The following is a 27,317-nucleotide window of genomic DNA, read 5'->3' on the forward strand; positions in this document are numbered from 1 at the left end:
CTGTCAGCCCTTCAACTATTGTCATCAGCTCCTGCAGGGGCTGGAGGTAAGCATCCTAATGATAAAGAATTATTGAGGAAGAGGATGGAAAAAGCAGGTCCCAATTGAGAGCTTTTACTTCCATGGATTCTCTTTGAGGTTAATTTCCAAAGGAAATATGCTGATAAAGGTGGTAGAAAATCTCTCTTCAGATACCTCAGGAAAGAAAGGTCCTAAAAGAATGCACCTAACACTCAACATCCTCACTTCTGTGACTCTCCTCCATATCTGTCTGGTTTGAGAGTCTGTCTGAAAAGACTCTCAATTTCCTTCTTTCACTCTCTGCCCTCTGTCCCCTTTGCCCTTCTTCTCCTGGACAGGTCTGACCATTATCCTTTTCTACCAGGAAACCCTTTTCTTGATTCGTTCCCCTAATCTCATCTGTTACTATGCGAACCCATGTCCTATCAACTGCTTTTTCCTTTTTTGCTTTTTAGAAAAAAAAGGTTATTTTTTTATCCCTTGGTATTGACTCATGACTCAAACAGGTTCTCATTTATTTATTTATTCATTCATTTCTATAGCCTGAGTCGTGTGCTGCAAGGATTCAGATGACAAAAGTAGCTTTTGCCCAAGGATCTGGATGCCCAGCCTCCTGGACCTCTTTTCCTGCCATCCTCACTCCAATCGTTATCATGCTTCATTAACCACCAAAGGGAGTTCAGCTTATTTTTTTACAAGTCAATTTATCTATCAGGTGCTCTGAGAAGCTTTTTCTACTTCCTGGGCTACCATCTTGCTTTGAGTGTTTATTCTGCTTAGTTGTTTACTTATCTGTCATTCTCTGGGTCAAAAGTTCTTTTAGGAGAGGAACCGGTATCACAGTCAAACCAGTTCTGTGCCCACTAGAAGGACAGGGAGTTTGAATGTTCTAACGTGGCAGTTCTATCCACTGTGGCTGATGCGAATGGGGTTCAGGTGTCCCTTCTTGTGTTAAGCATATCGGATCCTTCAAGATCATTTTTATAAGTATTTAGGTGAGGTTGTGCCTTGATTGGCAATCGTATCACATCATCAGGTATCACTCATTTTGGCAACACTAGCCTGGGGAAACTCAGTGCCAACTGACATTTGATGGTGAACAAAATATCCAAGTAAATTTTGAGGAAAGGCAAGCCATGGGTGAGGTTCCCAGGGCACTTCTCTGATTTCTGTTTATAATGAGACATGGCCACACTCCTTTTCCTGTTCTTCAGAGTCAATGCTATCCCAGAAGGAGCCAGACATCCCTGTCCATCCCTACAGGCAGATGGCATCTGCTAGTTCATTGGTGCTTTATCAGTGGCTAGCCTTTATGCTGATTATGAAAAAGTGAGAACAATGATACAAGCAACATGTTTCTCTTGATTCTATTCTTGTTGGGGTTCTGGACTGAGGTGGAAAAATGTCCAAGTATCTGTCAATATTTGGGGTTTGGGCTGTCGTACTTAGCTCACTCCTTTAGGGGGAAATCAGTCCGTTTCTCTCCTCCCCTTTTCCCTTCTCCCTGGAATCCTGGCCATCCAGAGTCTTCACCCAGTCCTACTAGATGACCCTGTGGATGGATGGGCGCTACCTCAATGCTGGTCCTGGGGGTCGGAATCCTTTGCTTACGATCTCTTTTGTTCTATAGAAGCCATAGCCACCGCACTGGAGTTCTGGGGTCACTCTCAGTGATGCTCAGGCATGAAAGTTCAGTGCTCAGACCCAGCAGTGCCATGCTTGGGCCACCCCAGTGAAGTTGGATGGAACCAAGGCTACGCACTGCAGGGCAGGAAAGATGGAATCCAGTGCTGGGGATTAAACCCAGGGCCGTGCACATTCTAGGCATGTGGTCCACCATCTGAGCACTCTCCCTGGCCTCTGTGATCTTACCTCAGGGGCGATGTAATCAGGCGTCCCGCAGAACGTGGTAGTCGTCACACCGTTCAGAATCCCCTCTTTGCACATCCCAAAGTCAGCTAGCTTGCAGTGACCTTCTGCATCCAGAAGGATGTTATCCAGTTTCAAATCCCTGCAAGACAGACCAGAACCACATGGTCAGTCCCCCACTCATCCTGGTAGGTGCTCCGGAGAGAGCGAGGTGGTGGATCTTTGGGAAATCTGCAAGGAATGCCAGCACAGACTCAACAACACTGGAAACATGAGACCTAAGTTGGAACCACGGAACTCTGTAAAGTGCCTGTCAAGGTGGCAGGTGGGGATGGGATGGGAGTTGGGATTACGGATGGAATAGGGGGACACTGGTGGAGGGAAGCTGACACTGGTGGTGGAATTTGTGGTGAAATATCATGTGCCTAAAACTCAACTATCAATAACTTTGTAAATCATCATTCTTAAATTATAGAAAATATTATTATGAAAAAAAATAGTTGGTGAGGGTGCTCAGTCTGTTGCAACCGACCTTATGAGAGGCCTCTTCCTCCCTCCACACCCCCAAAAAGCCCCCAAGGGAAGCAACACGAGTCAGGAACGTCTCATGAGTTGGTTGTGCTTTAGTAGATTCAAGAAAGTAGCTTTTATTGGCTGGGCTGGAGTGATAGCACAGTGGGTAGGGCGTTTGCCTTGCACGCAGCTGACCAGGCTGACCCGAGTTCGATTCCTCCGCCCTTCTTGGAGAGCCCGGCAAGCTGCTGAGATATCTCGCCCGCATAGTAAAGCCTGGCAAGCTACCCGTGACATATTCGATATGCCAAACACAGTAAGAACAAGTCTCACAATGCAGACATTACTGGTACCTGCTCGAGCAAATCAATGAACAATGGGAGGACAGTGCTATAGTGCTACAGCTTTTATTGAAAGACTAGTAGGAGCTGAAATTCATCCCATTTAGATGTTAGGATGAGAGAACTGTAGGGACCAGGCAGAGGCACAGGACCTAGTCAGATGAAACCAACCTCCAGGAAAAACCTGAGGCTACTTTAAAGGGCACAGGTTACAGAAGCTGCAGAGTTTTCAGGTCAGTGCACGGCTAATGCCAGAGTAAGTTCCTCCGGAGAAGCTCGGATAGAAAGTTCTTGTTTGTTTTTTTCAGGGGTGTGGTGGGCCACACTGGATGATGCTCAGGGGATCCCAGGGGCACTGGGGAGTCAAATCAGGGCTGGCTACATTTTCAGACAAATTTTCCAAAGGAGAAAGCAACTCCACAGGGCCAGAACACCAGGAAGAGGGGGTTAGCAATTCCTGCATTCTGGCCCAGGAAGAGGGGCTGGGCATACGGAAACAGCGAGTTTATGAAATCAGGATCCCTCTGGAGGCAAACAGGCAGGGTGGGGGAAGAGGTCGGGGGAGGAGAAGCACAAACTGGCTCCAACGGCCTGGCCTTCCTGGGCCCAGAAGATTCTGTGCGGTGATGGGAGGCGGCCTGAGGAGACACTAGGCTTCCTGGGCCCGCATGCTGGCCTTGACCTGTGCAGGACGCGACCCACTGCCCAAAGCTGATGCTACCCCCTTGTGCTCTGTGGAAGACCGGGTTGAAAATCTGGGGCTCTAGATAGAGTCCCCCAACCACCAACTGAGTCTGCAAATCTCAGATCCAACCCCCAGAAAGAGTCTGATTCTCAGAGGACAGCCCCCCACCTGCTCTGCCCCCACAGCCCCTCAGCAGTGGGGAATGCGCCAAAGCAGACCCCGCGGACAGAGCCGAGAGGCTCTTCCCTACAGGCCTACTGGCAACCAGCGAGAGCTCCAGGCCCATGCAGATTCCAGGCCTGCGTGCAGAAGGCGGGGCAGGAAGCCCTCCAGGACCTGCCCGCCTTGAACCCACGGCCCCATTTCCGTTTACAGCTGGGACTTCTTGAGAGAAAAAAGCAAGCGCATAAAATGTGCTGTTCTAAGCAAATGCTCGAGAACTAGAGAAAGAACAGTGAGTCCAACCCAGCTGCGCCATGGGGCCCGGCATTCCCCCGGCTCCCAGCGCGGTCACTGTGTGTGGTCAGGGCTCAGCCCGGGCTGTGGGAGCCGAGACACAGACGCTGGCTCGGGCACAGGAAGCCTGGCTTCTCCTAAGGCCCACAGCACCGCTCTCCTGACACGTGGCCTCCGGCCCGTCACCTTATCTACCCAACTGGAAGGACATGTTCTGGCTGGCAGGGTCTGTGTGAGGGGTGAGGGGGATGACGCAGAGTGGAGCCGTCTCCAGTGGGGTTCACCCACTTCTTCATGAGGGGCTGGGGTCCCCTGCCTGCTCCCTTGTCTGAGCGGGAGCCAGCGAGCAGACCTGTGATCCCCTCACCCAGACCTGCCTCTTTAGGGCCCTCACGGCACCCAGGGGGACTCCACGGCAAACTCACTATGCAACAACAATCACGGGGGAAGTCCTGGTGTGTTACAAACCACACGCTTGCTTTCAGGATCACACCGAGTCAGAACACATTCTACCAGGACTTTGGCAGACATGAGCCAAGGGGAGGGGGGGAGGGGGGCTTTCCTCACGTGAGGAGAAAAACTGGTGAACCTGGGAAAAGAATTAGGGTCTTTTGTGTTCAGAGGGAGTGTTCTTGCCCATCTGACCCTCACTTCTGTATCGTCCACCTTCATGTTAGGGATCTATTTCAATGCCAACTATCCATCCCAACTCTACAAAACTCATCCCAGGTGCTCCTGGACGCATTCTTCTCTGGGAAGAATGGGGTTAAGTAAGTCCTGGGAAGGGTTTGTCATCTGTAAAAATGAAAGAATTCAGAAGGTCCCTTGGCACCCTGAGCACTGGGACTCAGCACATTTATGTCTCCCCCCGGGGGTGGGGGGGCAGGTTTATTAGCCTTTTCCTCCTGTCAGGATTCCTGAAGTAACCTGGGGGAAGCAGTGACCCCAGGCTGAGGGATAGGGCTGGCATAATGGACAAGCAGGTCCAACCTCACAGCCTGCACACACGGAGGCCCCTGCCAATATGCCTCCCACTACGTGCCCGGATCCACTTCCCTGGCCACTGGAGTCCTTGCCTCAGTTTCTATTTCTCCAAAGACCAAAACCAAAACCAAACCACCCCAAAAGCAAAACTCCAGCTCCCTCCTCAAAACCAAGGAGATAGTGACAGGAAAGGTATGAATTCAGCTTGTGCCTCCCGGGGGGTCAGAAAGGCCATGACTAAAACTAAATTCCTCTGGCAGGGGAGAAGAAGTATCTACAGGCTTAATAGAAAAGAAAAATCTTAGTGCTGCTGGGACCAACATCATCTGGGTCTTGGCTCAGGATGACTTCCTGAGGGGCTGGAGGGTTCATGGGATCATGCTGGCTTAAGCAGGGAGAGGAGTGAGGGGAGAGAAGGGAGGGAGAGAGGAGGATGCAGGGAGAGGAAGAAGGGGAGGGGAGAGGGAGAGGGAGAGGGAGAGGGAGAGGGAGAGGGAGAGAGAGAGAGAGAGAGAGAGAGAGAGAGAGAGAGAGAGAGAGAGAGAGAGAGAGAGAGAGAGAGAGAGAGAGAGAGAGAGAGATTTTCCTTACAGTGGCTAGGTAGCCAAGAATGCTAAATGAAGGTCAAAGTGGTTCTCCCTCCCCCCAATCCTGCTTAATGCGTAGCTAGCTGGAGGCTGTGGTCTCATGGTCACCCCACTGGCTTCTTCTCACTCTCTTATCCCCACCCCTGACTCTTTCCTGTTCCACCTCAAGATTTTTTTGCCGGTGGGTTCTTACTTTGCACTGGGGGTTCTCGAGTGCTCCTAGGAGGGGCAACCCAGAGGATATTCTGCAACCTGGACCACACTAGCCCCGGTTATCTCTTGAGAGATCTCCCCCTTGCTCAGGTTACAGCCAGACACAGACTGGGGACTCAACAAAGCTGTTGTTGGCCATTTGAAAAGAGTGATTTCTGCCTAAATACAACTCCATTAGCCCTCACCCACAGGGTCAAGGCGCTGAGGATTGCACACACGTTAAGGAGTTTTTCTTTTTTTTTTCTTTCTTCTTTTTTTGCTTTTTGGGTCACACCTGGCGATACACAGGGGTTACTCCTGGCTCTGCGCTCAGGAATTACTCCCGGCAGTGCTCAGGGGACCATATGGGAAGCTGGGAATCGGACCCGAGTCCGCCGTGTGCAAGGCAAACATCCTACCCGATGTGCTATCATTCCAGCCCCAGGAGTTTTTCTTTAATAGTGGGGGTGGGGGAAATAGAGTGAGATTCTTTCCCCTATATGTGAGTCAATGTGACTATTCCATTGCTCTAGTAATAGTTTCAGGTTTTTTTGTTTTGTTTTGTGACCACACCCAGTGGTGCTCAGAGCTTACTCTTAGTTCTGTGCTCAGGGATCACTCCTGGAGAGCTTGGGGGACCATATGGGATACCCGGGGACTGAATCTAGGTCAGGCGCATGCAAGGCAAGTTTCCTACCCATTGCACCACCACTCTGGCCCTCGTTCATTTTTTCGATAGGTAGTACCTTCATAAAACCTTCATAAATACCTTCATAAAACTTTAGAGCTCACAAAACCCTAAAGAAGGTGTGCAGCCCAAATTCACCCTTCTGTATCTCCCCTGGGCACTCCCTGCAGTGTTTGGGGGACGATGTGGTCCCAGGAATAGAACCTGGGTCTCTTGCACTCAGACCACTGTGCTATCACTTTACTCCCTCCTAACTCTTTTGAATGGTTGCGTAATACTCCATCACATTTATGGTGGTTTAGGATGCTTCCAGTGTCATACTTTTCCAAAGAGGACCTCTAGCTGTGAGTATGCTTACAGTTATGATATCTTGCACATATATTAGGTAACTGCACACATTTTCTAGAATCCGAGAGTACCAAAACATTAAATTTTAAGTTTCTTTCGGGGTGGGGGTGGTCTCCCAAGCAGAGTTTAGGGGGTCCTGACATGACTCTTGATGATACTCACTCTGGTTATGTGGATTCGAATGTTTGGGTACTCCAGCCTGAGTATATGGGGTGCCAATCAGGCGCAGTAGAGCTAAGGGGCTAGCCCAGCCACTGGGCAGTGCTCAGAGGAGAAAGGTGCATCTCGATAGACGTGGCCCAACTGCCCTCCTTCGACGGGGAGCAGTTTACTCTTTCATCACCATCTCTGACATGCCATTTTATGAGCAGGGTGTGTTAATATGTTCCTGGTCTCTGAGAGATGAAAACCATTTCAGTCTGCTCTTAGCTTCTCTGTAGGACTAAATAATTTCATCAATGTAAATGCAATCTACCTCTTTATCCTCCCCTGGAGAATTAGGTATTGTCCTTTTCTTCTGTGCTTTAAAAGAAATGAATTCTTAGGGGCTGTTTCTCTATTAGGAAACAGACTTTCTGTGGGATGAGTTGCAAATACTTGCCCCTGCTTACTGTTCGACTTTTGACATTGTGTATGGGGATTTCACCATGACATTATCGTTTATTTTTATGTCACCGAATTCCTGCTTTATTTTATGGTCTCTAGATGTTGTGTTTTAATTCAAAAGGCAATGCCCATTTCAAAGCTTGAAAAGCATTCACCAAAGGTCTCTCCTCATACTTTCATGCTTCCGTTGTACAATCATTGGCTCTGATGAATTTGGAATTTGTCCTCATAAAAGTATGAAGTATAAATCCAATTGCATTTCATTACAGACATCTAGTAAAGTGTTCCGATTCCATATGATGAATTACCTTGACTTCAGTACCTGCCACTTCTATTAATTACAGGCACTAAACCCCAATAAGAGAATAGATTTATTTCTATACTCTCAAAACTGTTGTGTAGGCTTATAAGATGTTTTACCATTTACAGGTTGGTTCCCTTCTTTTTCAAAAATTCCTGGCTGCTCTCGCTGAGTTATTTTTCTATATGAACTTTAGAATCATCTGTTTGATTTTTAAGAGAAAATTCTAGTTATGTTTTTTATTGAGAACATGTTTAAAGTTATAAATTAACCCAGAGAGAATTGCTATTTTTATAATATTGAATCTTCCTAGCCAACCCAATTGTTTGTCTTTCCATTGGATTAAGTCTTTCTGTGTCCTTTGAGAGCATTTTTAAGTCCTTACATTACAGATCTTGTCTATTTCTTGGCTATATTTTGTGTTATCTGCTGGTTGCTCCAATATCCATTCATACTTTCTTACATAGTAAGAGAATGCTGATTTGTTTCTGAGTACACACATAAAGATAAAGGCATACACTTTATCTTTGGAATTCACAATCTTCCTTAGAGTTGAGTGTGGTTATAAGGCTAAGCTAGAGCCAATCAGAAAATACTTTAAAAGAGCTTTCCAAGTAGGTAAAGGGATATACACGATGACCTTTCAGTATTGAAAACCATAATGCTCAAAAGGAAAGGGAGGGAGAGAGGAGAAGGAGGAAGAGGAGGAGGAGAAGGAAGAGGAGGAGAGGAGGAAGAAGAGGAAGAAGAAGAGGAGGAGGAGGAAAAGAAGGAGGAAGAGAAAGAGAAGGAAGAGGAGGAGGAGAAAGAGAAGGAAGAAGGGGAGGAAGAGGAGGAAGAGGAGGAAGAAGAGGGAGAAGAAGAGGAGGAGGAGGAAGAGGAGGAGAAAAAGAAGGAGGAGAAGAAGGAGGAGGAGAAGGAGAAGGAAGAGGAAAGAAGGAGGAGGAGAAGGAGAAGGAAGAGGAAAGAAGGAGGAGGAGGAGAAGAAGAAGGAGGAGGAAAGAAGAAGGAGGAGGATGAGGAGGAGGAGGAGGAGGAGGAAGGCTGCTTGTCACAGAGGAAGGCAGGGGATGGGGAGGGTGAAACTGGGGACATTGGTGGTGGGGTAAATACACTGGTGAAGAGATGGGTGTTGGAACATTGTATACTGAACCCCAATCATGAACAACTTTGTAACTGTGTCTCTCATTGTGATTCGATTAAAAATAAATAAATTAACAAAGGAACTTTCCATTAAAAAATAACACCATGAATTACAATACTGCTGTTGATAAGTTTCATGCATGAAGCATTCCAGCATCACACCCTCCACTAGAGTCTATTCTTCCCTTCGCCACAGTCCCAGGGTCTCCCTACCTCCTATGACCAGCTGCCCAGTCCCAGTTCCCAATTCCCCTGTGGTGGTCAGCTGCCTCCTAAAGGCCAGTTTTCAGTCTCTGTTGTCTTTGGGTGTATAAATATGTATACGTGGTATACACGTACATATGCTTTGTACTTGTGCAAGTGCCTGACAACCTCTAGACTCACTGTTTGGTCTAGACAGTCCGGCTCCCAATTACATGAACTCTACACACATCATCTTCATGTATTTAGCCTCTGAAAATGAAAGGCGTATATCCATCAGATATTTATTAGAGACAGCTCTGCCAATATGGAAAAATATGCTAAATCAGGCCAGTTACTGAGTATAAGACACATTTGGCTTCTAGCTATGTTTATCAAATGGAGAATCAAATTAACAATGCCTGTAGATTAAGATCCTAGAAGTGTGATTGAAGAATTTCTAACACTTTTGTAATTACTTTGGAGCTGGAGCAATAACACAGCATGTAGGGCGTTTGCCTTGCATGAGGCAGATCTGGATTCGATTCCTCCGTCGCTCTCAGAGAGCCCGGCAAGCTACCGAGAGTATCCCACCTGCACGGTAGAGCCTGGCAAGCTCCCTGTGGCGTATTCGATATGCCAAAAACAGTAACAACAAATTTCACAATGGAGACGTTACTGGTGCCCGCTCGAGCGAATTGATGAACAACAGGAGGACAGTGCTACAGTGCTTGGTAATTACTTTTAAAACAAAGAGTTTTCTTTTTACCATTAAAAAAGGACTTAAAGGCCAGGGCTGGAGTGATAGCACAGTGGGGAGGGCATTTGCCTTGCATGCAGCCCGACCTGGGTTCGATTCCCAGCATCCCATAGGGTCTCCTGAGCACCGCCAGGAGTAATTCCTGACTGCATGAACCAGGAGTAACCCCTGTGCATCGCTGGGTGTGACCCCCCTCCAAAAAAAAGCTAAAAAAAAAATGACTTATAAGGACATAATTTACTTTGTATCATAAATAACCTGGAGGAGGGACCTATAAATAACGAATAACATTGCAAAGCAGTAATAAAATACAACTGAGATCTATCAATGCCACACGAAAGCTACAAGTTGGCTTCTGTAAAATACTGGTGAGAAGCGCTGAAGGACAGAACAAACTTCCCAGCATGTGGCACAGTGTGTCACTCAGTGATGGTGCTGATAGTGCCCTCTACTAGATTCACAACTGTATGTGTACTCCTAGCTTGCTAGGGAATTATATACATTTTCAATAAAGAATTAACATCTCATATATATTGTATGCTCTATATCTGATTGCTCGAGCGGGCCCAGTAACGTCTCCATTGGAGACTTTGTTGTTACTGTGTCTTTAGGTTGGTTTTTACACATCCACAGAGATTATTATTACAATCTTCAACTTAATAATGAAGGCAGAGTCTCCTGCCTCCGCGCCTGGCTGTCCCGCCGGGGCCCCTTGGAAGGGGGCGGGCTGACTTTCCCTCCCCCCCGAGCAGAACCCTGGCAGCCGAAGACCTCCAGAATGAGCCACCACCATGCTGAGACCACTCTCCACATGCATGAAGGTACCGGCAGAGAAACAAAGGCATGCGGGTCCCAGGGCTGAGATCTCCAAGCCTGCTCGCATTGGGGCTGAGCATCCTCCAACCAGATCCTCCATCTTCCAGTAGGCAGGGGTCACACCCACCACCAACTGCTCCCCCCCGGACCCCACCCCCAGCACTGTGTAATCTCATCAACGGCCAAGACCTAGAGACTATAAAACCCAGCTCTCGGAAGTGTCCCAGCTCCTGACATCTTATTATCTCATTCTTGCTTTGGACAACTTGGCAGGCTACCAAATGTAACCTGCCCACACGGCAGAGTCTGGCAAACTCCCCGTGGCGTACCCAATATGCCAAATACCAGTAACAATGAAGGGTCTCATCCTCCTAACCCTGAAAGAGCCTTGAATGTGGCACTTTTTAGAATCTCAGGGCTAGGACGAAGGAGACGTTACTGGTGCCTGCTCGAGGCAACTGATGAACAATAGGATGATCATGATCGTGATCGTGAATGAAGACACTTAAACATTATCTACCACATAATATTTTCTAATATAAAGCCATTATTCGTTTTCTTTGGTTAAAACACAATTAGTACTTTTATAGGCCCATTCAGATATTCTCCTTTAAATTTTCTTAATTCTCTTACCTTGTACTGCATTTAACATTTACAGGATTTACGAATTTCATGTAAACTCTAAAATGTATTAGCACAGATGTATCTACAATATTATTTAAATTTTTATCTCTTAGAAAGATTTAGTTTTCAAAAAATTGATTTACAATTTTGTGGCATTTCAGGATATTAGCTTGATTCATCTCTAGGTGTGTGGGCATCACCGCCTCCACACATGCAAAAAAAGAGATCTCACCTTTATGCCATGGGGGGTGGGGGTGGGGGGGAGAAATATAGTAAGAGTACAGCAAGTAGGCAGTCACCGGAACTGAAGAGTTTGTCTCTTAAACTGAGCTTACATGGTGGGTAGTGGTTGGGCAGGGTCCCAGACATAGGTGGAGGGTAGTGGCTCTTGGGTAATGGGTAGGTGTTGGGATGATGGATGCATGAAAAGTATGAACAGTACTGCGAATTATGGTACCTCAAGAAAAAAATGGTTTAAAAATAAAAAAGAGATTCAAATACAAATAGAAATAAGTTGGAAGTAGACTTAAATAAAAATGAGGTCTCTCCCACAACACCCAAAAGGAGAGAGAGAACACAGGGGATTGTCCTGACACAGAGGCAGGGGGGATGGGGTTGGGGGGGATATTATCCATGGTGGTGGAAAATGGGCACTGGTGGAGGGATGGGTATCTGATCATTGTATAATCAAACCCAAGCACAAAAAAATTGTAAATCTACAACTGTACCTCATGGTGTTTCACTAATAAAAAAAGAAAAAAAAATATCAAAAGGAAGTTAGCAACCCAAAAAAATAAATAAATAAATAAATAAATATTAAAACACTGTGAAAAAAAATGAGGTCTCTCTCTCTCTCTCTTTCTCTCTCTCTCTCTCACATACACACACACACACACACACACACACACACACACACACACACCTCTCTAAGAGTTTTCCTCTTCCATTTCTCTCTGTTGCCTAGAGGAGGAGGGACTGTCTGGAGTCATAGCAGTCACTTTCAACTACAAGGACAAGGACACAGACCCACGGATGCCATTGGCTGCCATAATCCCGTTATGATTTAATATTTTAAAGTCGTCTTGTTAATAGGTTCCTTTTCTCATTACAGCTTCTATCTAGTTGTCTAATATATGCTAGGTATTGATTTATTTATTTCTGCTTATCAGTCCCATCACTATAGCTGAATGTGTGCTATATTTTAGTTTTCCAGATGATTCTTCTGAATTTTCCCTTCCTCTAATTAATGATTACTTTTCCCACTTCCTGTTCAGTGTTTATATGTTTAACTCATTTCTTCTTAACCAATTGAATAGAACATCAAGAACAGTGTTCAGTAACACCTGTGTGAGGGTCTTTGGGGGGCTCGATTTCAGGAGTGTCCCCACCATGGCATTCCCTCCACGGACCTAATGCCTTCAACACAGCCCTGCTTTAATTGTGTGCCCCATTTCTGGATTCTCCATTATGCTGAGGACTTTGAGAACCTCCAGGAAACTCCCTTCTTGAGGGTCCAGGAGCAGTGAGTGGAGGATGGGGAGAGGCCCCCAGCAGGCAACCAGCCCCTCCTGTCTGCGGCTCTCAACCTGGGGCCAAGGGAGCTGGCTGGGCAATGGAGTGATGCCATTTTCTGCTGTGAGTCTCTGGGAGAAATAAATTTTATCTTCTAAAATCAACTAAGTCATTTTATTGGGCTGAAAAAGAAATGAAAGGAGTTCTTTGGTGTAAGAGAAGAGATCATAAGGATGAGTTTTCTGTGTGGTGGTGGCACTGATGTAGTCTGTACCCAGGAGAAAAGGGATGTGAGTTAGAGGTGGGATTTGATGAGGGGCAGGTCAAGTCACAGCTTGTTTCCAAGATCTGAAAGCAGAACATTCTCTGGGTATGAGTCGATAGGGATGTTGGGGTTTTTTGTTGTTGTTGTTTCTTTGGGGTTTTTTGGGGTATTTATTAATTCCTTTGGTTTGGGGGTCATACCCAGTGGTGTTCAGTTGCTAACCCCTGGCTTAGGGATTGCTCCTGACATGCTCAGAGGACCAAGTGGGTTGGGGTATCCATCAAGGTCTCCTGCATGTAAAATATGGGCTATTTTCCTGACCCTTAGCAGGTTATTTTTTTAGGTCGTTTATGTAGAAAACTGCATATTTTCAGGCACCCCCCCAAATAACCACCCAGTTTTACTCAAAAAGAATGTACTATTTTCATATGGGGGAGATATGTGAACTACATCCTTTTTCGGGGGGGGTCACACCTGGAGATGCACAGAGGTTACTCCTGGCTCTGCACTCAGGAATTACTCCTGGCGGTGCTCAGGGGACCATATGGGATGCTGGGAACCGAACCCGGGTAGGCCACGTACAAGGCAAACACCCTACTTGCTGTGCTATTTGCTCTAGCCCGTCAACTACTTCTTAACCCAAACAGACTTTACTGTGGCAAGCCATCAGGTGCTAGTATCTCTAAAAATTTACCCACAACAATTTGGAGTCTAAGTACTCCAGAAAAGTCTATCTCCGCATCTTGTTAGGCACACAGTGAGTTATCTTTAAGAAATTGGTGGTGTGTTGGGGGCCAGTGTGGGGTGTCAGGATTGGATGTTGGAGCACTATTGGGAGTCTAGTTCAGATTTGTGATGTTGCTTTGTTTACATCTAAATCTCTCTGTATGCATATACATTTTTACGATTTACACATGTGCTTAAGTCATGAATTGTTACATTAACTACTCCACATTAAAGCGGACTTAAAAGTTATAAGTGAGGGGGGAGGGCAATAATAAGGGGCCAAGGGTTCATGCTTTGCATGTACAGGGCCCTGATTCAGTGATGAGCACTGCAGGTCCAAGGATCAGCAGAAATGACACCTGGGTCCCTTGAGTACTGCCTGGAGGATCCCCCAAACAATCACTCCCTTGGGAGGGAAAGTCATTAAATCGCTAGCAACTGCATTTTTAGGTGGGTAGTCTCTCAAGAAATGCTCACAGAACCTGGGGCTTCTTCCGGCAGACCACGGCTCACCAGGCCCGTGGTTCAAGGTGGTGGTCGGAAGATGTCACGCTGCTTGGACCCTGTCATGCAGGGAATTCAGACTGAGCTACCTGGGTGATGCCAGGCGGGGATGGAACTGTGGTGTGGTGCCTGCAAAGCACATATCCTAACCCCTCTACTAGCTCCCCAGCCTGAGTCTTCAATTTTTCAAAAGTATTGTAAGTCACCAAGATAAATGCTGTGAGTTGAGAAGCTTAATGTTGATGCAAAGGTGATGTAAGGGAGACAGTGATGTACAAGAGGGAGCAAGACTCCTTCACTCCAGCCCATAGAGGAAACTTCTGTGTTCCAGGGCCCAGAAACAGGTGCAGGGGAGTCCCAAGTTTATAGGGGGATAAGAAAGCAAAGCGGGGCATGGGGAAGGCTACTGCACGGACACTACTCATCAGGATGCATGGAGTCTGGAAAATTGGTAGGAACCTGGGGTAGCCACGCTGAGACTGGGGGTCCTTTTGCAGACCCCAGAGCTGCTGTTTCCAGCTTTCAAGTCTGTTCCTACTACTGTGGGCTCACTTCAGTCAGGCCTGATCTCCTTCCCTCCCCACAAAGCCTCAGGCAGTGTGTACTGCAACTCTGGTTCAGGGACTAGGACATGAGTGAGGCAGAGGGGGTGAGCTGGGGCCTGAACATCAGGGGGATCCTTCCCACCACCCCCAGGCCATCTTATCTGAAAAACGCGTCTTTTTCCCTTTGGAGAATTCCATTTCCCGCTGTGCCAGTAGATTCCCCAAGAAGTAGAGCTGGCTCCCTCTTCTGCAAATCATGAAGAACATAGCTCAGATTGGGTACCTTGGAAACCCTTCCACAAAACGCAGTGGGGAAAAAAAGCCAGGAAAAAGATCTTTGCTTGACTTGAAACCTTGTCCGAAATTGAGAGCCAGGAAGAAGCCACTGCCCGCTGCCTTCTTCACCCAGGCTGGTTTTTTTTTTTCTTTCCCTTTCTCATGCCCTCTCTTCCCGACTTGCTCATTCCTCTGGCATGCTGAGTCCGCAGGCCTCGGTGCCACATCAAGACAACAAATTCTTCCATTCACTGGGAGATAAGAGATTAGAAAGATTGCTCTGGGATGCCAAGTATTTGGATCACCGGCGAGCAGGCCCTCAGGGGGAGGTTATGAAGAAACTGCTTTGGACTCAGCGCGAAACGGAGAATGATCGCGCTTGGTCCTGGGGCAATACAGGTTCTTCTGGCAGATGCTGCCAAATGCCTTCCGAGCTCGAGCCTCGTATTCGAGAGAAAGGCAGCTTCCCCCCTCCCTGGAGGCGCCCCCCGCCCCCACAGCCAGGGCTGCGTCCTCCTTTGTCACTTCCTCGGTGGCATCAGTCATCTCTCGCCTGATCATGCATGTCCAGCCACCCCTCTCACCTTTGCTCAGACAGGACACAAGGAAGAAGCGCAGGAAGTGTCCTTCTCATCATCAAAGAGAAAAGAAGACTTGGCTTCTGAGTCAAGAGAAACGCTTCAAATTCTACACTGTGGCAATGACTCCTGAGAGTTGGGGACACTGTACTCCGGCCAGCCTGCCAGTGTGCAGGGAAATCCCCCCCCTTGTTCCACAGGTACAATGCCAATGTTTAGGCACCAGATCAGACCCATCAGCTATGATGAATACACATGTCATTCACATGTGTTTGTATGACAGGGTGAGGGGTAGGGTTGTTATGTGTAGGATCTCATTTAATCTCCCAAACAGAATATCAATCCACTGGACCATTATCATCTCCATTAAGTTAACTGATGGAGGGGTGTAGCTGAGCTAAATCCTGTGGTGCTCAGGGCTTACTCCTGTTCCATATTCAGGGACTGCTCTGTAGGATCTCATTTAATCTCCCAAACAACCTAGAATCCAGTGGACCATCACCATCTCCATCAAATTAATTAATTGGGGGGGGGGGGGCTGGAGCGATAGCACAGGGCGTAGGGCGTTTGCCTTGCACACGGTCGACTAGGGTTTGATTCTTCTCGAAGAGCCCAGAAAGCTACCGAGAGTATCCTGCCTGCATGGCAGAGCCTGTCAAGCTCCCCGTGGTGTATTCATATGCCAAAAGCAGTAACAAGTCTCACAATGGAGACATTACTGGTGCCCGCTCAAGCAAATCGATGAACAATGGGAGGACAGTGCTATAGTGCAATTGTGGGGGGGTGGGTGGTGGGAGGGGGAGGCTAAGCTAAGTCCAGTGGTGCTCAGGGCTTACCCCTGGTTCTCTGTTCAGAGATTGCTCCTGATGGGGCTTGAGAGACCCTAGATGGTGCTAGGGGACTTGAACCCCTGTCTGTTGCATGTAAGGCAGGTGCCTTACCGCTGTACTCTCTCTCCCGCCCCATCACTTGCATCTTAAAGGTGAGGCACAGAGACTGCAAAGTCCTGGAGCTGACTCATGGCACACAGGCAGTGAGTGGAGTGGGTGCCTTGTGATGTCACCTCTCTTGTTCTGAACCACTTCATTCCACTGCCAGCGCAGGAACAAAAGCCTGAGTCTACCCGCCCGCCCTTCTCTGGGTCTGTGTCACTGTGGCCACAGGGTTGGTGGCTGTTCTTGACTTGTGGCAGTAGGGTACTAAGGTGCAGCTGATAAATTAAAAGATGCTGCTCAGTCCAAAGAGACAGTCGTGGTCTGAGGACCTTGACAATCAGGTCCTGCACTCCCAACGGGAGAATGGGGTGGGAAATAGCACCCGGTGCCCAGCCAAAGCAAACAGCCGGCAGCCATACCTGGGGATTAAGACTTGGAATCAGAGCAGGATAAGTTCTCTGATTGCATGATTATCTAATTGCCATTTAAAAAAAATTCACGGTAATGAAAGCGAGTTCCTATCTGTAATACTCATGGATTAATGTGTCCTCACCACCACTGATGGGAAATCCCCCCAAGCAGGGCTCAGGAGGCCCAGGGGCCACTCCCTTGATTCTTGGCCAACCGGCTGGGAGGTTCCAGGTAAGGGCCTCAGATTGTGGTGCTGGGGACCACCAGGATTACATCTGGCCATGCTCAGGGCCTTCTCAGCTATACTGAGCAATGTACAAGGAGGCCATAGAGTTCAAGGGATTGAATCGGGGGCCAGTGCGTGCAAGACATATGCCCTAGTGCCTTGGACTATCTCTCTGGCCATGGGGATCAGACTGTGACATGTGACCCCAGCAAGTGGGTTAGCTACACTGATCGCCACACTTGCAGTGAGTAGCCCCCACTAGCTCCCTGTTTATCCTGCCCATCAAGAGGGCTCTTTGGACTGCAGTGTAGAAACTGGGGCCAAGGACCCAGGTGACCTGGAGCAAGTCATTCCGGGAGATATAATGGCCTCAAGAACGAGATAACACAGTCGGACGAACGACTCCCCAGGGAACCCTTCTCAGCTGAGATCCTGGGAAGCAAAGGCAGCTGGAATCCATGAGTTTGTTGCAAGCCTGTCCATTGTGCGCCAAACACTTCCCTTCCCACTCTGGAGCGAGCCTTGGCCAGGAGGTGTTTTTGTAGCAGACGCCTACCAGGACAATTCTTCTGGCCTTCTTCTTTGCCTCCCCATAATCCCATCTCCTTGCCTGCTTATGCGAGGCCTTGGAGGTCTCCACCAGCCCAGCCTTCTGATCTTCTCCCTTCCCACATCCCTGGATCTCAGCCTTGGTGCCTGCAGGCCGAGTCCTAAGCAGAACCCCCCAGAATGACAGCCTGGGCATCATCCTCAGGGCCAGCTGTACCCCGGCCTTCCTGGCACTTGTTGGCCTCGTGGGTACATGGGGAGGTGAGCTGAGGATCTTGGCCCCAGGCAGCCAGATGACCTGAACAAATATTTCCAGATAGCATATGGGATTATGAAAACATGGCGTTACCAAGAGCTACGGAGCAGAGGCCCAAAGCAGTGGCTGAACCTGATACTCCCTTGCACCGCCCGGTCATTCTCCATGGGACTTGGAAGAGCCGCCAAAAGTTAGAATGGCTCCACAGCTCTGCCCTTGCTGGTCTCAGATGCTCCCCTGGCGGCCTGAGTGGGCCCCACGCAGCATGGTCTGCTTCCTTTTGAAGGGAGGCTGGCCCTCCTCCCAGCCCCTGCTCCTGGCACCATCTTGCCCCCCTGGCCGCCTCAGGGAAGCCCCTGATGGCTACTCTGGTGCTCCCTGACATTCCCTCTCCCCAGCAGCAGAGTCCTCCCTGCCCCAGAGGTCCCCTCAGGGGGCCACTCAGCCCACACACAGAGCCCCCTCCTCTTAGTCACCCCCACATTCTCCTCATAGTAGGGCTCGCCGTCGGTAATTCTTGGGCTTTCTTTCCTTAAAGCTGGGATTTTCTTCACGTGTGAGAACACAAGCAGCATCTCTGAGGCCACTGGGGTATCCAGAACCCAGCAAGGGGCCCAGTACTCAATGTCCACTGAGCATCTGGAGGAAACGAGGGGCCAGGCTAGACAAAGGCCAACATAATGATGGTTTAATTTGGCGTTTCCCAAAGCAAGTGATACAGGGGCTGGAGAGAGCTGGTAGAGGAGGTGAGGCGCCCGCCCCTGCTGGTCCCCAATAACCCCAACAAGCCTGGGAACCTTTGATGGAATTAAAGGCCCCCATGGTACTACATCTACTGCTGCCTTGGCCGCCAGCTCAATCTCGACTCCCTTCCGGGCCTGGAGGTGCTGAGGAAGGAGACCCGAGCTGGAGGGAGTGGTGGACACAATGCCAAAACTCCTATCAGGGCACAGAAGGGAAACCGGGCACCCCAGGCGACCCCGAGAAGCCACGGCTGCACCATTCTGGGGGGTCTGTGACGCAGCCAGAAATCCAGCCAGCCTCCCATGATCTGAGGAAAGGATGCTCCAGCTAAAGGACCAAGAGTAACCTTTCTGGGGGGCGGGCCTGGAGCCGACGGAAGTGGACCACAGCACCCTTAGAGGGTTGAGAATTCCCGGACTGAGAGGCCAGAAAACCACCCTGCAGGCTCTTCTGCCAGGAGGAGAAGCTGCCAAATCGAGCAAGCGGGGGACTTCCGTGTCCAGCCCCACACGGGGCCTCATGCGGGTTAGTGGTCAGTCCCTGGCAGAGAGAGAGAGAGAGGGAGGGAGGGAAGGAGAGAGAGAGAGCATGCAAGAGAGCGAGAGAGTGAGAGAAAAAAGAGAGTGAGAGAGAGAGCTGAAAAGACACAACTGCAAGTCTGCACGAGCTGAGGGGGATGTCGGGAAAGCACGTCTTCCTGCAAAGTGGGGGTCACACAAGCTACTCAGAGGATATCAGGGGCCTCCGGCGAGGCCAGGGAGCTGGAAACAGACTGACCTCTGCAGGGACAGAAAACAGATTTTATTATTCTTAAAAAAAAAAAAAAGAAGTCTTACTTTTGCATTTGTTTAATTTGGCCATAGAAGCTATTTGCCTTCAAACCAGTGGTGGTTTTCAGCTGATCAGAAGCATGAGTGTGCAAAGGCGTGTGCATGTATGTGTATGTGTGTGTGTGTATTAGCACACACTCAAAGAAGGACACGGGGTGATGCTGACACACTCAGGGGAGGCTGTGGTCTTGGCCATGGTTAGGGAACCAGGAGAACTCTCAGGTCCAGGAGCAGGAGGAAATCTTTCCTCTTCCTCAGGGCGGGACACACTTTTGTTGTTTACAAAACACGGAGCCAAGAAGAGGATCTGTGGTGGCATTCATGCATATTTACTGGGCACCCACCAAGTGCCAGGCAGGCTGAGCTTCGACAGTGAGGGCAAGAGTATTGGACAGAGTTCAGCTCACACAGACATCTGACTATACTTACTGACCAGCTAGTGACAGGAAAGGTGTGAGCAGCAGAGAGGATGAGTGTGGAGGAGCACCAAGAAGAGGCCAGTGAGGGCAGAGAGGGGGGCTGGAAAAAAGGAAGCCCAGAAGCAGGGGTGGACTGAACTGCCAGAGAGGATACTCAGGAGGGGGTTTGTGGGTAGTGCAGGGCCAAGGGACACTCTCTGTCAGAAGAGGTGGTCAGTCATGAACCTGCTGACAAAGGGGTATCAAGTTCCCATGTTCAACTCAGAGTCTTTAGGACCCAATTGAGAGGCCAGAGGTGTGTGTATGTGGGAGGTAGAGAGAGAGAGAGAGAGAGAGAGAGAGAGAGAGAGAGAGAGAGAGAGAGAGAGAGAGAGAAAGAGAGACAGACAGACAGACAGATAGACTTGTTCTTATTTATACTTATTTATAGTTTCTCATATTTGATAGTTCCGTTTAGAACAACAAGGATTCTGATGATGAATGGAATTATAAGGCCAGAGAGTACAGGGGATAAGGTGCTTGCCTTTCATGCAGCTGTTCCTGGCAACATATGCGGCCTGCTGAGTGCCACTAAGAGTGATCCTGAGCACAGACCAGGAGCAAGTACTGAGCACTGCTAGGTTTGTCCCAACCTGCCCCACAACATAAAATCATGATTTCTTTTTTAAGGAAAGACTTTCTAGACAAGAAGGGGATCTCGTGCTGAGGTTGAGCCAGGGAACAACTTTAGTAAGAAAAAGAATCTCAGAGACCAGAGATGTGTTGTAAGCAGTCAGGCAGATTGTGTGCAAGGCCCAGGATTTGCTCCTCAGCTCTTCAAGGTCCTCTGAGCACTGCCAGATATGGCCACAGTGGTCTCTCTGACTGCCCAACCTAAGGATGATGAACCCTTACTATATATGTAATCACAGTTAGATACAGACTTCATTAGAATGTAATAAAGCATATAACACTAAGATAAAGACATGCAGAAATACAGACGAAAGGATGTTGGGGGTTGTGTTGTATGTACACAGATGTGTGCATATAGACATATTACATATGTATAATAATGCACATATGCAATGAAGCACTTGACTTGTAGTGTGAGGATCAGCCCAGGCAATCATCTCTTAAATATCATATACTGAATTATGATTAGTATATACACACGATTTTTATGTGCATAATATGACATATAAAATAAAGTATGCATAAGGAATAAAGCATAAGGCATAATACATAGAGATGCTGAGACATGTGATATGTACACACATGTAAATACCTATGCATAAAGCATATCCAGTATGATTAATACATATAATAGTTACTGTTATTTGTGCTGACATGCTGAAACCATGTAATTATATATAGTTAATACATAGATCTTTCTTTCTTTCTTTCTTTCTTTCTTTCTTTCTTTCTTTCTTTCTTTTGCTTGGGGCTCATAGCCAAGTGTTCATGGGTCACTCCATGCACAATTCTGAGGGACCAGTTCATGCTAGGAATGCAACCAGGCCCTTTGAGCTGTCTCCTGTCCATGTGATTATATTTGGTATTTTTCGTCACTTCCCAAGCTTGCAATTCATTCTACCTAAAGTTTATAGTAATATTGTTGGAAAGAATAGCAGTAACAATTATTCTTGAGGCTATAAGAGAATACAAATGCGAAATCTGTCATTTTACCAGGCTTAAAAATAAGTCACTATTTTTATGGGCAAATAGTCCCAACTGGAGGTTAATTAAACACATGCTAATTTCTTAGCTGTTGATGACTGTTGGTTTTTATTGCCAGAGATTAGTTGTTAAGATGCGTATACCCACAACCATCCCTGCTCTTTTCTGCAACATCAACGTTCGTATTTAATGGAAAATCACTGCAGGGCATAAGTATAAACTATAAAACAATTAAAATCATAAATCCAAATGGCAACAATTCCCAGTGAGTCTTACAACATCACACCAAGCAGATGCCAATCCAAACGCTCTGCCCGGGGCTCTGCAGCTGAGTTGGCTGGAGCCGAGGAGAAGGACGGGCACAGGCTTTCCCCACGGGCAGCTTCCAGCAGGCACCTACCAGCGGGGCTGGGGAGATGGCGCAGAGGGCTGAAGCATGGCGCTCTGCATGCAGTAGCCCTGGATCCGGTCCCTGGCACCACCCGGAGAGATCCCTCAAGCACAGAGTTGAGAGAACAAGCACAGAGCCCAGAACAACCACAAAACCCTAAACAAACAGAAAAGAACATAAGACCAGAGTGACACAGTCAGATGGTCACTCATGAAGTTACTCAGAAGCTCAAGAGGTTCCAGGGAAGTTTCTAGTTGGCTTGCTCCTTTTCATCAGAGGCAACTTTCTTTCTTGTATTTAAATCTTTACTTGATTTTCTTTTATCAAATCACCCTGAGACACACAGTTACAAAGTTGTTCATAATTGGGTTTCAGTCATACAACGTTCCAACACCATCCCTTCAACACTGTACATTTCCCACCACCAATGTCCCCACTTGAACAAATGCTGTGTTACATGCATTATTCTTGGAAGAGATGAAAAAGAAAATTTTTCTAGCCTCATGGAGTCTACATTCTCTTGTGGAAAGGGGCTCTTAGAGGAACAAATAAGATGTGAAGAAAGGAAAGTTCCATGAGCATGGAGACTGAGAGGGACCCTGCTCCACCCCCCCTTTTTTTTTTTTTTCCATTGCTCAAGCAGGATTTGTGGAGAACCTTTACGCTCTGGGCCACAGGGAGATGGTTTACAAGATACAAAAATTTAAGAAAGGCCTGGCATTTTCCATCCACAGGTGAGACAAGAAGACCACTGAACACCATTGTGATCCCCACTCAGAGACGTGCTTCATCTAGATGATCTTATCCAACTCTCCCCAAAACTCTCCGTCAAACTCCTTATCATTATTCCCATTTGATAGGTGACAAAACTGAGACTTGGAGGGGGCAAAGAGCTGGCCCAAAGCCCTCACCTCACATAGGAGTGAGAAGCCAAGGTTTGCCCCTGCAGAGTGCTTACACCACTGCTGCGTGCACGGGTCTACACTGGGAGTGAGGCTGGCTACTGTGGGAAGTCAAGAGGAACTGTACCAAGGACCCTGCTCTACTACGCTGACCACCTCCTCCCAGGCCCACTGACCATGCCCCAGTGCCAGAGACCACAGTGAATTCCGACTCCCTTGTCATTCCCTGGTGACCACAAAGTGTGGTCATCCATTCCCCCACTTCACTGGCACACAGACTGGGCACCTAGGGCACCAGTATATTTGAGAGCCCAAAGGTCCTGCCTGTCATTCAGCACTCACAGGAACCTACTGATCTGCAGGGAAACACTGGCTGAAAGACGAGACCAAAACTGTTAGGAGACCAGAGAGCCAGCATCCCCGTTAGAAGGTTGGGTCGGGGACCAGCCACTCCGTGTACCCGATTAGACCCCCACCCGATTAGTCCCCAAAGATCCCAAAGGTGAGAGGGCAGAGTCAGCTAATGGCTTAGGGCTCTCTCTCTCTCTCTCTCTCTCTCTCTCTCTCTCTCTTCTTTCTCTCTCTCTCTCTCTCTCCTCTCTCTTTCCAAAAAGTCTTCTAATCTGCTGTCTAATCTGTTAGATTACTCCAACTTCAAAATAAGAGATGATATTAACACACGGATGCTGGCATGTGCCACAGTGACTCACCTAAATGTGGCTTACTGAACACCAATCACAGTGCTGGTGTCAACCTATTATTAAGCTTATCATTGAACTGGGAGGAACCATTGTGTAGGACACTGCATTAGAAGGATCCATGGTTTTACTGATACGGCCAAACCAAAAACCCAATAGTTTTTTCTTCCTTTCTTTTTTCTTTTCTTTTTTTTTGTGGGGGGCAATATTACGAATCAAAACCAGGACCCCCACATGCAAGGCATATACTTTGCCACATCCCCAGCACAATGATACATTGCCCCCTCCACCCAGGGGAAAATCAATGATTTTGAGCTGAGCAAACCTGAAAGCTAAATTAAGAATCAAACCCAAAATAGCTGAGTTTTCTCTTTGAAAGGGCTTTCTCTTCCACCAACCATTCTCTCTCTGCACTCTGTCCCTCAACATCTCAGCTCAGGGCCTGGAGGCTTTATAGAGCGCACCATAAATCTTAATTTATTTCAGTTTGAAGGATATGATGCTGAGCTGGTGCTCAGGGATTACTCTCAGATCCGTGCTTGGAGGACCATGAGGTGCCAGGCTGGCACCTGCACCTCTGACCCTGGCAATCAAATTTTGAAAGTTCAGATCTAACACTCAGAAGACCAAAGAGCTCATCTTGGGATATACCAGTGCTGGCCTCCCAGAACACTGTAACTTTGTGAGGTGTGCCTTCACTTTGGGGGCCTTTCCTCATCTTGCCCTTGGCTTTCCTCTGAGTCCCCTTCTCTCTGGCCCAGTGTTCTCTCCCAGAGCCTCTGTGTTCTTCCTGTTCTCATCAACCCGCTCCCAAGAAAAGCCCTGACAGCAGTCCTCATGCTCCAGGGGGAATGCCCAAGGGAAGAGAGATGGAAATTCACAGGAACCTAACCCTTCCCATATGTGGGGCTCAGCACTAGATCCTAGGGGGAGTCCCAAGAAAGAATTTGTACTAGGAAAAATGCTTTTAATCTAGTATTTCAATGGGAAGTGCATGTTTAAGTGTCGACTGTCAACTCACAGGTGTGACTAGCGAGAGCACCTGGAGGTCTCTGCAGACACTGTTCTCTGTGCATGCAACACTCTTCCGTGGCTGAATTCCATTATTTCCTGCCAGAAACTTTCCTGGGTTCTCTGGGGGTAGTTTCAGCGTCTCACCTTAAAGAGCCCCAGGCATGCTGACCTCTCCTGCATTCTATCCAAGACAATGAAATATGGGTGTTGCTCTGTCTCCTCCCGCCCACCCTGTCTCTCCCTGGTCGGCAGTGAGTCTGTGAAGAGAATGCAGAAGATTCAGTTGAGTTCACCACTAATTCATCCAGGACTTTGCAGTATGACTGGGATATTGGAGGTATTTAGTGAATACCCACAGTTCATGGCCAAATGAAGAGCGATGACAGGTGACCCAGAGAGAACTCTGTGGGCTGAAGTGGCTCAGCTTCTAAGACACCAGGTACATCGGAGTCCTCATTAATGAAAGATGTTACATCACTTCCTCTGGAAACTTGGAGCTGCCTGTGCCATACTTGGGATGCCAAGCTGAGAGAACAATACTGCTGAACCCTTTCTGCAAGAATCGACCTGTCTGGTTCTAAGTAGGGTTGGCAGTGCCAACTCTATTGCTTACATCTGCCATGCTGTTTGCACAGATTAACTTGCCTTAAATAATTTTTAATCATTTTTTAAATAGCTATTTCACTTAGACATGAGAAAGACACGTACAGCTTGATCTTGAATCACACATCATTTTATGGCAGTAATTGTGGATGGGATGGACTTTCATTTTTTTTAAGTTCTTTAAATCCTAGTGTGAATTAAGAATGACTCATGGCCCAGGATGAACATTGGGTTTTCTTGGAGGGTCCTTACTTACATACCTATCAAGTGTTAATGCTTTTTAAATGACTCTACTTATTGGCACGTGTGAAGTTAGGAGAAGGGAATTAATCAAAGACACCGGAAAGTGGAAACATGTTATCAGCCAGCTGTATTTGGCTAGATGAAGACAATGACTAATTCAGTTCCCTCCTAAGATAGATGGTGAACTATATCCAAAAAACTGATTCTGTTTCCCTTATGCCTAAGCTTTAAGCCCTGGACAATGACAACTGCCCTCTGGTCCAATACACCAACTTCATAAAAGTTTCCTTCCTCTGTTCCAGATAAAGTGACTTCCAAAACTAAAATTTTATTTTAAACTTGGTCACTGTTTGCCTAATACCCCTTGCTCCAACGTCACTATTTACTTCACAGACTGGTTGTTTCCTAAGGAAATTTCATAGGCATACAGATACCAAAACCAAAAAATGTCCTTTGTCAACTCTATAACAGAAACCATGTTGATTTTGCCTTTTTCTTTTTGTGTCACACCCAGAGATGCTCAGGGGTTACTCCTGGCTCTGTACTCAGGAATTACTCCTAGTGGTGCTTGGGGGACCATATGGGATGCCGGGGATTAAACTTGGGTTGGCTGCGTGCAAGGCAGCCCTACCCGCTGTACTATCACTCTGACCCCTGATTTTGCCTTTTTCATGTGGAATTTGGATGGTTAAGTTCCACATACTGGAGCAAATATGATATTAACTACCAATTCATTTTCTGAACTCATCTTTCCAAATATTTGCTTAAACTAATATTTACAAAGTGTAGTTGTAATTGCATATCAATTACCAATCTTCTAAAGCATGTGCATGTGGGTGTGTATGTGTATGATTAAAATATGGAAGTGAAGAACCTGAAACATTGCTATAAAGAACAAGTACTGGGCAACTAGTGGATGGAATGGGCAAGATAACTATGCAAATAATTACCAGAGTGTTTTATTTATGTGATAGGATATCCTTTTGCAGAGAATTTAATTGTGTAGCACTGTAGCACTGTTCTCCCGTTGTTCATCGATTTGCTCAAGTGGGCACCAGTAACATCTCCATTGTGAGACTTGTTGTTATTGTTTTTGGCATATCAAATACCCCATGGGGAGCTTGCCAGGCTCTGCCATGCAGGTGGGATGCTCTCGGTAGTTTGTCAGGCTCTCTGAGAGGGACAGACGAATCGAACCCGGCTCAGCCGCGTGCAAGTCAAACGCCCTACCCACTGTGCTATTGCTCCAGCCCAAGAGGAAGATAAAGAAAAATATTTTTGAAAGAGCTGCATTCTCATGTACAAGGCCCTAGGTTCAATTGTGGACATTGCAGAAAGTAAAATTTTTTCAATTATTCATTTGTCAAGTATTAGTCTCTTCCTGTCCATCAAGAATTAGAGAGAATAGGGCCAGAGTGATAGTCCTGTGCATAGAGTGTATTTCTTACATGCAGAGCCAGGAGTAAGCCCTGAGCACAGCAGGGTGTGGCACCAAAATAATGAAATAAAAATAAGAATTAGAAATGAAAACATTTTAATTCACAAGAACCAATTATTGTTCTAATCAAGCAATAGCTAGTTTTTCTGGAAAATGTAGACATCCTTCAGTGTCAGGATCATGAATTAAATCTTGTATTTACTAATATTTATAACCAAATGGTAGCTCTGCTTTAATATGCATAGTTACTCATGACGTCAAACCTTTGAGAGGTAGAATCCTAACTTTTTCCCTACTCCATTTAGCTAAAATTCAATTTCCTATTCATTCTTGTACTTATAGTTTTCTTTTTTCAGCTGTCAATTCGTCAAAAGGTCAGTTTGGTTTCTTTCTTATAATTTGTAGTAATTTATTGTCCAATGATTATAATAATAAATTTAAATAATTAAGTCATAATCAGCATTTCATTTAATTAAATGAAA

General features: G+C 47.1%; 1 protein-coding gene across 2 annotated transcripts in view; it reads right to left on the reverse strand.

The window, feature by feature from the left end:
* The window catches only part of PRKCE (protein kinase C epsilon), a 499,857-nt gene that overhangs the window by 30,828 nt on the left and 441,712 nt on the right, over nt 1-27,317 (reverse strand). For both annotated transcript variants that reach the window (XM_056114218.1, XM_056114227.1), the window contains exon 12: nt 1,894-2,032. In XM_056114218.1, coding sequence (XP_055970193.1) covers nt 1,894-2,032 — 139 coding nt within the window. The remainder of the gene's footprint in view (nt 1-1,893; nt 2,033-27,317) is intronic.

The sequence above is a fragment of the Sorex fumeus genome, unplaced genomic scaffold, assembly GCF_029834395.1.
Source record: "Sorex fumeus unplaced genomic scaffold, SorFum_2.1 ptg000003l, whole genome shotgun sequence".
Taxonomy (NCBI): domain Eukaryota; kingdom Metazoa; phylum Chordata; class Mammalia; order Eulipotyphla; family Soricidae; genus Sorex; species Sorex fumeus.